Source organism: Rhincodon typus, chromosome 16 (assembly GCF_021869965.1).
Source record: "Rhincodon typus isolate 14 chromosome 16, sRhiTyp1.1, whole genome shotgun sequence".
Taxonomy (NCBI): domain Eukaryota; kingdom Metazoa; phylum Chordata; class Chondrichthyes; order Orectolobiformes; family Rhincodontidae; genus Rhincodon; species Rhincodon typus.
This window is the reverse complement of record NC_063347.1, coordinates 2,611,172-2,623,065: the sequence shown is the minus strand read 5'-3', so window position 1 is coordinate 2,623,065 and position 11,894 is coordinate 2,611,172. Positions and strand designations below refer to the sequence as shown.

The 11,894-nt window shown below is 47.2% G+C and overlaps 1 protein-coding gene across 1 annotated transcript in view; it reads right to left on the bottom strand.

Annotated features, from left to right (window-relative positions):
* The window catches only part of LOC109925880 (sodium- and chloride-dependent taurine transporter-like), a 40,647-nt gene that overhangs the window by 21,625 nt on the left and 7,128 nt on the right, over positions 1 to 11,894 (bottom strand). Inside the window, exons 5-6 of the mRNA XM_048606664.1 lie at positions 9,348 to 9,606; positions 4,014 to 4,146 (exon numbers count right to left, since the gene is read on the bottom strand). Of these exons, the coding sequence (XP_048462621.1) occupies positions 4,014 to 4,146; positions 9,348 to 9,606 (392 nt within the window). The remainder of the gene's footprint in view (positions 1 to 4,013; positions 4,147 to 9,347; positions 9,607 to 11,894) is intronic.

Sequence of the window (11,894 nt, the reverse complement as noted above, 5' to 3'; positions counted from 1 at the left end):
AAGGAGTCCCATGCAATGTTAGCCTTTTCTGAAAGGGATTGGAATTCTACACACAGACAAGGAACCAGAGCAGACCACTTGGCCCTTCCAGCCTGCTCCCGCATTCAAAAAAGATCGTGGAGGATCTGATTTTAACCTCAACTCTACATTCCTGTATACCACCCCCCCACCCCAATAATCTTTCATCACCTTGGTCTCCAGGAATCTATCTCCCTCTGCCTTAAAAACATTTACAGACTCTGCAGCTGCTGTCGTTTGAGGAAGGGAATTCTAAAGCAACCCTCAGAGAGAGAAAATATGTTTCCTCATCTTTGTTTGAAAATGGACAATCCCTTGTTTTTAAACAGTGACCCCCTAATTCTAGACTCCCCGCCCCCCCCCCCCCCCAAAATGGAAAAACATGCACCCAGTCAAAATCACTCTCAGGACCAGATGTCTCAATTAAGTCACTTCTGACTCTTCTAAACTCTCGAGGATGCAGGCCCAGCCTGCCTAGCCTTTCCTCAGAACGAAGAGGCACCAGCTGAAAGCCTGAAACTTAGAAAATAGGGGCAGCAGTAGGCCATTTGGCCCTTTGAGACTGCACCACCATTCAACATGATCATGGCTGATCATGCAGTCTCAGTATCCCATTCCCGCTTTCTCTCCCCGTACCCCTTCAGCTGCAAGGGCCACGTCCAGCTCTCTCCAGAATATATCTAATGACCTAGCCCCAACAGCTTCCTGTGGGAGAGAATTCCACAGGTTCACAACTCTCTGGTTGAAGTAATTCTTCCTCATCTCAGTCCTGAATGGCTTATCCCTTATTCTTAGACTGAGATGAGGGGGAATTTCTTCTCTCAGAGGGTTGAGAGTCTTCGGAACTCCTTGTCACAGAGAACTTGGGGAGGCAATGCCCTAGTGGTATTATTGTTGGAATGTTAATCCGGAGACCCAGATAATGTTCTGGGGACCTGGGTTCAAATCCCACCATGGCAGATGGTGGAATTTCAATTCCGTAAAAAATATCTGGAATTAAGAATCCAATGATGACTGTGAATCCATTGTCAGTTATCAAAAAACCAATCTGGTTCACTAATGCCCTTTAGGGAAGGAAACTGCCATCCTTACCTGGTCTGGCCTACATGTAACTCCAGACCCACAATGTGGTTGACTCTAAATTGCCCAATTATGGATGGGCAATAAATGCCTAGCCTCATCCTATTAATGAATTTTTTAAAAAGCTGTGGGAGCAGAGTCCTTGTGCATATTTAAGGCTGAGATAGAGATTCTTGATCAGTCGAGGAATCAACGATTACAGGGGGAGGACAGAAAAATGGACGTGAGGGATGTCGAATCAGCCATGATCCTATTAAATGGTGCAGCAGGCTCAAGGGACTGAATGGCCTCCTCCTGTTCCTATTTCCTATGGTTTTTTTTTTGGTCTTGACCAGCTTACTCCAGGTATTAGTCAGATTGACCTTCTCTGACCTCATTCCAATGTATTAACATTCTTACGGATATGGGCATCTATTAGTGAGGACGTCTTGCTTCGGTTGTACTAAGACCGGGTCAGATTCCCAACCGGAGGAACTGGGTTCCATTCTGAAGAAGGGTCTAGGCCCGAAACGTCAGCCTTCCTGCTCCCCTGATGCTGCTTGGCCTGCTGTGTTCATCCAGTTCTACACCTTGTTATCTCAGATTCTCCAGCATATGCAGTTCCTACTATCTCCGTTCTGAGCCTTGCACCTCAGGAAGGAGATACAGGCCTTGGAGGGAGAGCAGAGCAGAGAATGACCCCAGTGGGGGAAGGGTTAAAGTATGAGGCCAGGTTGTATGGATTAGATTTGTAATCTCCCTGAATACAGAGGATTAAAGAGTGATCTAAATGAAGTGTTTAAAGTGATTAATAGATTTGATGATATCAACGAGATACTATTTACTGTGGTTCAAAAGGAAGCTGTGGGGAGGATCCAGAAACTCAAAGTTACTGCTAGGCCATTCAAGGGGTGAATGTAAATGACGAGGGATCTGTTTAGTAACGTACTGACTGTAAACATTTAGCCCTTGTTAGCATTAATGGGATCAGAGGCATATCTGACAGCTATTTTAAATCTACCCGCCCTGAGATGTTATTAGACACCTCTGCAACTGGTGGCTCATAAACAAGGCCTACTAGCCCAGAGGTGAGGACACTACCACTGTACCACAAGAAGCCAAGAAGTTCAACATTCATTGTCCATCCTTAGTTGTCCTTTAGGAAGCAGTGGTGAGTGACCTTCTTCACAAATGTGTGACCATTTTGGAGGGCAGCTGAGAGTCACCCATCACTGTGGGTCACATGTAGGCCAGACCAGGTAAGGATGGTAGTTCCCTTCCCTAAAGGACATTAGTGAACCAGATGGGTTTTTCCCCAACAATCAGCAATGGATTCACAGTCATCATTAGATTCTTAATTCCAGATATTTTATTTTATCTGCCATGGTGGGATTTGAACCCAGGTCCCCAGAACATTACCTGGGTCTCTAGATTAACAGTCCAGCAATAATACCACTAGGCCATTGTCTTCCCACAAATACTGCCACCCTAGTTATAGTAATGTCACCAAGTTCCTCTGCAGTTTTTGGGAAGAAATTATTGTCTTTCACTGTGAAAACAGAGACAGAATATTGGTTTAGTGCCTCTGCCATTTCTGAGTTTCCCGTTATTACCTCACTGTTTTCATCCTCTAAAGGGCCAACACTTCAGTTCACTATTTGGTATCAGTGCTTTTGTTTTATGCTTGTTTCTTTTCATAGTTCTTCTTAGCTCTTTTGATTATGTTTTTAGTAACCCTTTGCTGATGTTTAAAGTTCTCCCAATCCTCCAGAGTGCCACTAACTTTGCAGTCTGATATGCCCTCGGTTTTGCTCTGATGTTAACCTTGAATTCCTTGTTAAGCCATGGATGATTTTTTTTTACCTTCTTGCAATTCCTCTTCCTCTCAGGAATATTCTTTAATTGAGAGCTGTTTACTACCTCCCTAAATATTTGTCAATTTCTTCAACTGTCCTGCCCTTTAATATTTTTGCCCAGTTCACTTGGAACAACTCCTTCCTCTGGTCTGTTTCAGTCCCTTTGCCTTACACTAAAACTCTCGTATTCGACTCTGTCTTCACTCTTTCGATTTGTATTTGAAACTCTAGTATGTTGTGGTCACTCCTTCCAAGAGGATCGTTATAACTATAAGACCATTTAGCAATCCTTCCCCCCTACATAATTCCAAATCTACAGTACCCAGTTCTCTGCTTGGCTCCATGACATGTTGCTCTAAGAAACAGTCCCTCATACACTCAATGGATCTTCCTTCCAGTCTATCCGTGCCAAATCCAGTCAAAGAACTGTGTGCATTTAGAACATAGAACAGTACAGGCCCTTTGGCTCACCACGTTGTGCCGACCTATTATCCTACTCTAAGATCAAACTGCCCTGCATCCCCTACATTTTACTATCATTTAGCTACAAGGTTTTTAAATACATTCTGCTGATTTGTCTTTCTCTTTTAATATTTTCTTGTGAGCTCCGCTTTCCACACTCTCCATCCTTCTTTACTCATCCCTGATAACACCGAGCTTTATTTACTCCAAGTTTCAACTCACATTTTGATCTTTTATGATTCCTTCCCTCACCACTGGCCCTGCCTGTTTATCCTATTAATTGCTACCTTCTGCTCACTTTCTAACCTGCTGCTTTGGTTCCGTGCCTTATTAGCTGGAGGTGCCCGAGCAAACCTCCCCACCAGGAGGTAAGTGCCCCTCTGGTTAAGATGCAACTTGTCCTTTTTGTATAGGTCCTCAGAAGAGAGCCTTGGAGGGGATCCCAATGATCTACATATCTGAGGCCCTCCCCGCTGCACCAACTCTTTAGCCACGTATCAAGCTGTACCATCTTCCTATTCCTGGCCTCACTACCATGTTCCCACCTCACCGCCATCTCCCATCGCCAAAGAAAGGGTCTGCCCCTGCAATTAGTCACCAAAACAGTCTCAGCCTCACCTTCCCAGTCGAACGGACACCCTTCCAAATGCAGAAGAAGCAGATGATCCAAGCTGCCATGAGACAGAGTGCCAGTTCCCACTTCAGAGAACCCACCTGGTCAATTCCAGAAGACAGGCCTAACACGTTCCGCCTGGGAAAGTGAAGGACAGCAAGGGGAACAAGGGGCAAAGGGGACGGAAAGAGAGAGAGACAGCGAGAGTGAGAAAGTGAGAGAGAGAGTGAGAGAGAGACAGAGAGAGAGTGAGAGAAAGAGAGCGAGAGTGAGAGAGAGAGAGAGCGAGAGTGAGAAAGTGACAGTGAGAGCGAGACAGAGAGAGAGAAAGAAAGAGAGAGTGAGAGTGAGACAGAGAGAGCGAGAGTGAGAAAGTGAGAGGGAGAGCGAGAGAGAGACAGAGTGAGAATGAGAGAGAGAGAGTGAGAGAGAGAGTGCGAGAGAGAGAGGGGTTGGGGAGACAGGCAGAGACAGATAGAGAGAGGAGGAGAGGCAGAGAGAGAGAGAATGACAGAGAGGTAGACAGGAAGGAAGGTAGAGAGGGGGAGATAGAAAAAGATAGGGGGAGGTGGAGAGTGTGACAGAGAGGCACAGAGTGAGAAGCAGAGATAGATAGGTAGACAAGCAGACAGACAGATGGGCCGGGGTGGGGGGGAAGAGAGAGAGAGAAAGAGAGAAGAGGAAATTTGGATAGAGCCACGGACAAAAAGAGGAAAATAGAGAGATGGAAATAGAAGTTAAGGTGGGGGATGGTGGGAAGTGTAAAAGACAGAGGGTGGAATAGAGAGGAAGGACATAGACAGAAGGAGGTGGAGTGAGAGATGGAGGGACAGCCAGAGAGGGGAGGAAAAAGAGACAGAGAGGGAGAGAAATAAAGGAGAGAGGGCAAGAGAGTGGGAAGGAGAGAGAAAAAAAACAGAAGCAATATTATCGGAGGGCCCAGAAAACTGGAGCAAAGCAGAGATGTGAAATGAAGGCATGTGCTGCAGTTCCATTGGGACGGTGCTGCTGGTTTTTAACATGCTCACTGAAAGCAGACGAGCATGCCACAGGCTCCTCAGAGAGGGGAGGGTGGGGCGGGAGAGGGTGGAAGCTGGCATGCAGAACAAATTCATTTTCAGAAAAGATTGAGAAACAAAACAGCCATGGGCTACCTTTGGATTAAAACAACTTCCAATTTACTCTGTTTGCGACCTCCACATCACAATAAACAGCCCCTGGCACTGGCTTCGGAAATTGAAGGGAAAGCATTTATTAACGACTCTCAATGAACTGGGTGAGTAAGCTTGTGTCCCATTCATCTACGCGGTTTAGTGTTCAGGCCCGCTGACTGGGCTGCTCAGGCAGGCTCTCTACCCAGGGAACAAGAGACCGCCATGTGTTTACAAGAGGCACAGAGGGAAAGAACTGCAAGATAACAGTGAAAACACAAACAGTTGGACACAGTGATCTTAAAACGTCCATGCTCATATTTGCAAAATATTCCCTCGCAGTTAAAACAGTAATAACTCAGCTACAGATAATTATTAAGCGTAGATGTATATGTGACTTGTTCCATTGTTTCAATGATTCAGAGTGCAGTAGCTGAGTTAAAATCTCAGGCAACAAGACCACTGTCAAATAATCCCAGGCCTTTGGGTTAACTACAGAGTAAAGCTCCCTCTACACTATCCCCCATCAAACACTCCCAGGACATGGACAGCATAGGGTCAGATACAGAGTAAGGCTCTCTCTACCCTGTCCCCAATCAAATACTCCCAGGACATATACACCAAAGGGTTAGATATAGAGTAAAGCTCCACCTACACTTTTAATCTGAAAGTAAAACTTCTCTACTCTCCTAAACTGACAGTAAAGCTGCTGTACTCTTTGAAACTGGAAGTAAAGCTCCCCCATCAAACAGTCCCAGGACAGGGACAGCACGGGGTTAGATACAGAGCAAAGCTCCCTCTACACTGTCCCCCATCAAACACTCCCAGGACAGGGATGTCACAGAGTTAGAATAAAGCTGTCTCTTCCTCAGCCTTCCCCCCACTCCCCAGTCCAATGCTTATCCTTTCTGCTTTGTTACTAACACTCCCAGACTTTTTTGTAACAGTACACAATAAAATGTAAATTAACAACAGAAAACGTTGAAGACAGACATTTGGTTCATCAGACCTAGAAAGACAAAGGAGAGGTTAACGTGATGGTTGCAGATCTTTGTTCAAAGGGAAGATAGCTGCAAGGTGATTCCAATATGGGACAAATTGGGGTCAAAGCTGGGAAATGGGAAATGTCCTCCATTACACTCTGATTGGGTTGGGATGATAGCCTGCAATTTCACATTTTGTAAACTCACTGACGAAGGAAGTTCAAAGCAGAATTCTTTAAAACCAGCAACACCAAAGGATCTACGAAATTGAACTGGTGCTCTTAAGTCCAAGGCTCCCAGTAACTGGAGTCCTCACATCGGGTGCCACTAATAAACCATTCGGGCAGCTGTCTGAATAGAGCTAAGTGCTGGGCTACACACCAGCCCAGGCTGGTAATGGATAGGAACGTAGGAATTAAGTGTGGGAGCAGGCATTTCAGCCTTACGAGATAGCCAAAGAAAGACAACACAAAGATAAATTTGAAAGAAGGACCCTCAGAAATGTGGCTGAGGCGTTGTGTTTACCCAGGAGGAGGGTTGTACTATTGCCTACGGGAAGGTTAGAGCTTGACTCTGAAGCTTTCAGTAAAACCTGGCTCTATCTCAGTGAGACTGGTTAGAGTGTCTATCAGGAATGGCAGCGCTGCAGGCAGCCACTAGCAGGGTGGCATCAGATTGTGTGGGCATGACAGATGGTTAATAAACTAACACAGCATTTTTCACAACGTTGGGACTTCAAATCTAATCAAGTAATTTTACACCAACGTGGGGAAGGCAAACTGCAGAGTGATTCTGAGCAAACATTTCAGTGACATTGATAAATAATTGTCCAGAACTCTGGGAGGGAACTGACCCCACACCTTCTCCAAACTGTGACTGTGGCATCTTTCCCATCCAGCTGAGCAGACAGTAGTTTAAGGTCATATCTGAAAGACAGCACCTTTAGCAATGCAGTTCCTGTGTCACACTGTAAGCTGTGCTGTGACAATATTCACAGCAAACCTACCACTCACCAAGACAGAACTGCTAACTCCACTGAACCACAACTCCTACCCATTCCGTTATCAATTCCTCTAACAGGAAGGCAGATTATTATCTGTATGGTGATAGATTGAGAAATGGGGGCGGGGGGAGGGGTGTGGGGTGCAGGGTGCATTGAGACCTGGGTGTCCTTGTACACCAGTCGCTGAAAGTGAGCATTGCAGGTGCAGCAGGCAGTGAGGAAGGTAAACAGTGTTGGCTTTTATAGCGAGAGGATTCGAGTACAGGAGCAGGGATGTCTCGCTGCGATCATACAAGGCGTTGGTGAGACCACACTGTGTACAGTTTTAGTCTCCTTATTGGAGGGAGGATGTTCTGCTGATGAAGGGAGAGCTTTCCAGACAGATTCCTGGGATGGCAGGACTGACGTACGAAGAGAGACCGGATCAGTTAGAACTATATTCACTGGATTTCACAAGAATGAGTGGGGGGTAATCTCACAGAAACCTTTAAGATGCTAACGGGGCGAGACAGGGCAGATGCAGGAAGGATGTTCCCAATGGCCAGGAAGTCCAAAACCAGGGGTCACTGATTAATGATACAGGGCAGGCCAGTGAGGACCAAGGTGAGGAGAAACGTCTTCACCCAGACAGTGGGATGTTTGTGGAACTCTCATCCACTTTCAGTGATAGAAGCAAATACATGGAAATATTAGTGAATTGGGTAACAGCAGGAGGAGGGAAAGGAGAGAGTCAGTGAATGTGAACTCTGTCCACGCCCAACAAAGGGACTGAGGGAAGGATCTTCTCAAAGGTTCCAGTGCAAATACCAGGAAGTGATGTTTCAGAGAAAAGGAAATTGCGTAAATCTTTGCTGGAAAAGGATTGAAGAAATAGAATCCAATTAATACATGAATTGTGATGACACGTGGTAGAGGCTCTAAACCATCGAGAGGAGGAGAGGAGCTGGAATAAAAGGCAAGACCAATCCTGAACAGATCAAGACAGGAAGTCAACAACAACCTGCACTTTCATAGCACCTTTAACACAGTACAATGGCCCGAGGCACTTCACAGTAGCTTCATTGACACAACTGAACATCAAGGTGTGCAAGGAGACATTAGGACAGCTGGCCAATGGCCTGATAGGTTTGAAAGAGCATCTTAAAGAAAGATAAGAGGTGGAGAGGTTTTGGAGGGGAATTCCTGAGCTTAGGGTCCAGGCAGCTGAAGGCACAGCAACCAATGGCAGGGCAGTGGGAACGGGGGTATGCTCAAGAGGCTGGGATCGGTGGACTTGGGTTGGGGGGGGATCTCGGCAGACAGGAGGCAGTCTCAGAGAAAAGGGTGGGGACGGTGAGCTCCCAGAGAAATGTCAAAACACGGTCAAACTTATGAGGCGATACAGGAGTGAGAGCCGAAGTAAACCGGAGAGTACAGGGTGCTGATGGGAGTGAGCTCAGATTGTTGGCAGCAGTTGGTGTGAACCGGGATCAGAGGGAAGTAACTGAGGCTGAGAACAAGTGGGAACTGAGTGGCAGCAGGTAACCAATGGGGACTAAACAAAAAAAACCCCCAAAGAACTGCAGATGCTGGAAAAACTCAGCGGGTCTGGCAGCATCTGTGGAGAGAGAAATCAGAGTTAACATTTCGGGTTGAGTGGCCCTTCCTCACAACCGACGGGGATTGGCCGAGTTCCTGCTTGGAGAAGGGTAACTGTGTTCAGAGACTATCTCAATGAGGAGTAGGTTGCCCACGAGGGGTCTATGGGAGCTACCGGTCACAGTATCAGGAGATTGACAGGGTGGGGGCAGGACAGAGGGAACGGTCGGTCTGATGGAATTATGAGTCTTATGTGCGAAAACAAGCTTTCAACGTTATGCCAGAGGCCTGATCTTATCCTGGCTCAACAGAGTTGTACAATGACAGATGGATACAGATCAGAACGAGGCCATTCAGAGCATCAAGCCTGTGCTAGCTCTCAGAAGGAGGCAGAATGGTTTTACCCGCTATGCTCACACAAGGCCAATGGACCCGAGAGCAGTGGGTTTGGTAGTGTTCATTGGTCAATAAGCTGAAGAGCCCAGAGTTAGTGTCAGCTGACCGTTTCCATTAGAACTGGAGGAGTGGCCAGGCTGAGACTAGGCCTGTGACTGGTTGCCAGACTTTGGCTAAACTGTGTTTTTTGTTAAAAGACACGAGAATGGAATTGCTGGCTTTCCTTACTCCCAAAATTCTGTCACGGGTGATGTGAGGTTGGTGCCATTGCAGGTCACACACAGGGAGATGTTTTTCCTCAGGCGGTCTTCAATACAGTTCTTGGTGTTCCATGTATGGCCGCATGTTGCCCAGGGTAGTTCACTCTGAAAGGTCTGGAAGAGGTAGTAGAGTCCCCAGGCCAGAATAACGATGTAGTAAACATTCAACAGGGAGACAATGACGATGGACGCACAGCCGATTCCTAGCCAACCAAAGACACAAGATCATCTTTCTATTTCACAAAGAAAGCAGCAACCCACTGACAGTACACTCTCCTCCCCATGCTATCCCACTGCTCTGGTCTTACCAGTCGCCATGAGTCTCAAACAGCCGCCTTTAACACCACCCACCACCTCCCTCCCCGCTCCATCCCTGATACTGGGTCGAACTGGTTTTGAATCGCAGTGGTGTATTGGCACACCCACTGGATTTGTAATCATGTGATCCAGACAAAACGACCAATGGCATGGGTTCATACCTGAGGATGGACGCTTGTGGTGTTTAGATCTGATGAGCAATGCAAGTCGATAGCCACTCTTCAATGAAGGTGAAGTTATGGTGTCAAATTTATCCCATAAACGGTTTTGGGCCCCTTACCTAAGGGAGGACATGTTGACATTGGAGGTAGTCCAGAGAAGGTTCACCCGGCTGGTATGGAGGGAGTGCCTTATGAGGAGAGGTTGAGTAGGTTGGGCCTGTGATCATTGGAGTTTAGAAGAAAGAGAGGTGACCTTATTGAAACAGACAGGGTTCTCAGGGGGGATGCAGAAAGGGTGTTTCCCCTTGTTCAGAGAGTCCAGGAGCAGAGGGCATCAGCTCAGAATAAAGGGTCATCCAGTTAGGATAGAGATGAGGAGGAATTTCCTCTCTCTGAAGGGAGAGAATCTGTGGAATTGTTTATCATAGGGGGCTGTTGAGGCTGGATCATTAAGTAAATTCAACGCTGAGATAGACATTTTTAATCAGGAAGGGGAATCAAGGGTTATGGGAGAAGAAGGGACAAAGTGGAGTTTTGAGGATGATCAGATCAGCCATGATCTCCACTGAATGATGGAACAGACTCGAATGGGCTGAATGGCCTACTCCTGCTCCTACGTCACATGGTCTTAGATGCCCCACCATAGAGAAGGAAATCTACTGGTCTGGCCTACATGTGACTCCAGACTCATAGCCACTGCCCTCTGAAATGGTCGCGTAAGGGATGGGCAACTAATTATGGCTTCGCTGGTTATGGTTGCGTTTCTTGAATGAGTTAGAAAGCAGCAGTGACTCCCACCCTGTGCTGGTCATCGCCACACAAATCCCACTAGGGTATCTGACCCCGGGATTCGGTGGGGGGGGCATTGGCAGCAGCTCCCTGGACCCGTTTCTCTCCCCAATACCCAGGAGGCACATAGGTTGGTATGACTGCCTGCTCTGATGTGTTCACAAGCCCCAGCTTAGGGATGTGAATTAAGTTTAAACCATTGGTGACCACGAACTCTGGTCAAACATCCAGCAGGTTTACCCAAGTCTTTCTCCTTGGTCTCCAGTCACCAAGGCACTGGGCTCTCTGGAGCCTCAGTTAGTCAGTTATTTCAGGACCTCACCCAGCGTCCATCTACCCAGGGCAACTGGGAGATTGGCAGTAAGTGCTGGACATTCCCACAGCCTGAGAATTCACAGTCAACTTCTCAAACATCAGATGGAGCAGTCTTGGACTCCTTGTAATATTCCACTCCCCTGGATTACGTTACAGGAGCTACAGGTGACCCAATGGCTCAGTGGTTAGCACTGCTGCCTCACAGTACCGGGGACCCGGGTTCAATCCCACCCTCGGGCAACTGTCTGTGTGGAGTTTGCACATTCTCCCTGTGTCTGTATGGGTTTGCTCTGGTTTCTTCCCACAGCCCAAAGATGTGCAGGTTAGGGTGGATTGGCCATGGGAAATTGCCCCATACTCTCCAAGGGTATGCAGACTAGGTGGGCTAGCTGTGGTAAATGCAGGATTATAGGACGGGTTTGGGTGGGACGCTCTTCAGAGGGTTGGAGCAGACTCAATAGACCGAATGGCCTCTTTCCACACTGTAGGGATTGTGTGATTCTAAATGGAGGTTAGCTTGGCTCGTTGACAGCTTTAGTGGGTAACTTTTTCCTTTTACCTCCTCTTAAATTTCCTAATCATAAGAATAGAAGACAAAGGAGGCCATTTGGCACTTCAAGCCTCTACTAGCATCCAATCAGCTCATGGCTGATCTCTACCTTAACTCCATTTGCCTGCCCCTTAGCTCCACACCCTTTTGATGGGAACAAGAAAAACCCACTATCTATTGTTTGTTTCTTCTTCCTCATGCTCCCCCTTCCATTCCTGACCCTCACGCTCCCCACCCTCCCCCCGATCCCCACATTCCCCCTCACCCTGACCCTCATCTTCCTCTCAACCCTCACATTCCCCCCTTCCCTCCAACCCTCACACACCCACCCTCTCCCCGACCCTCACAAACCTCACACTCCCCCTTGATCCTCACATACCCC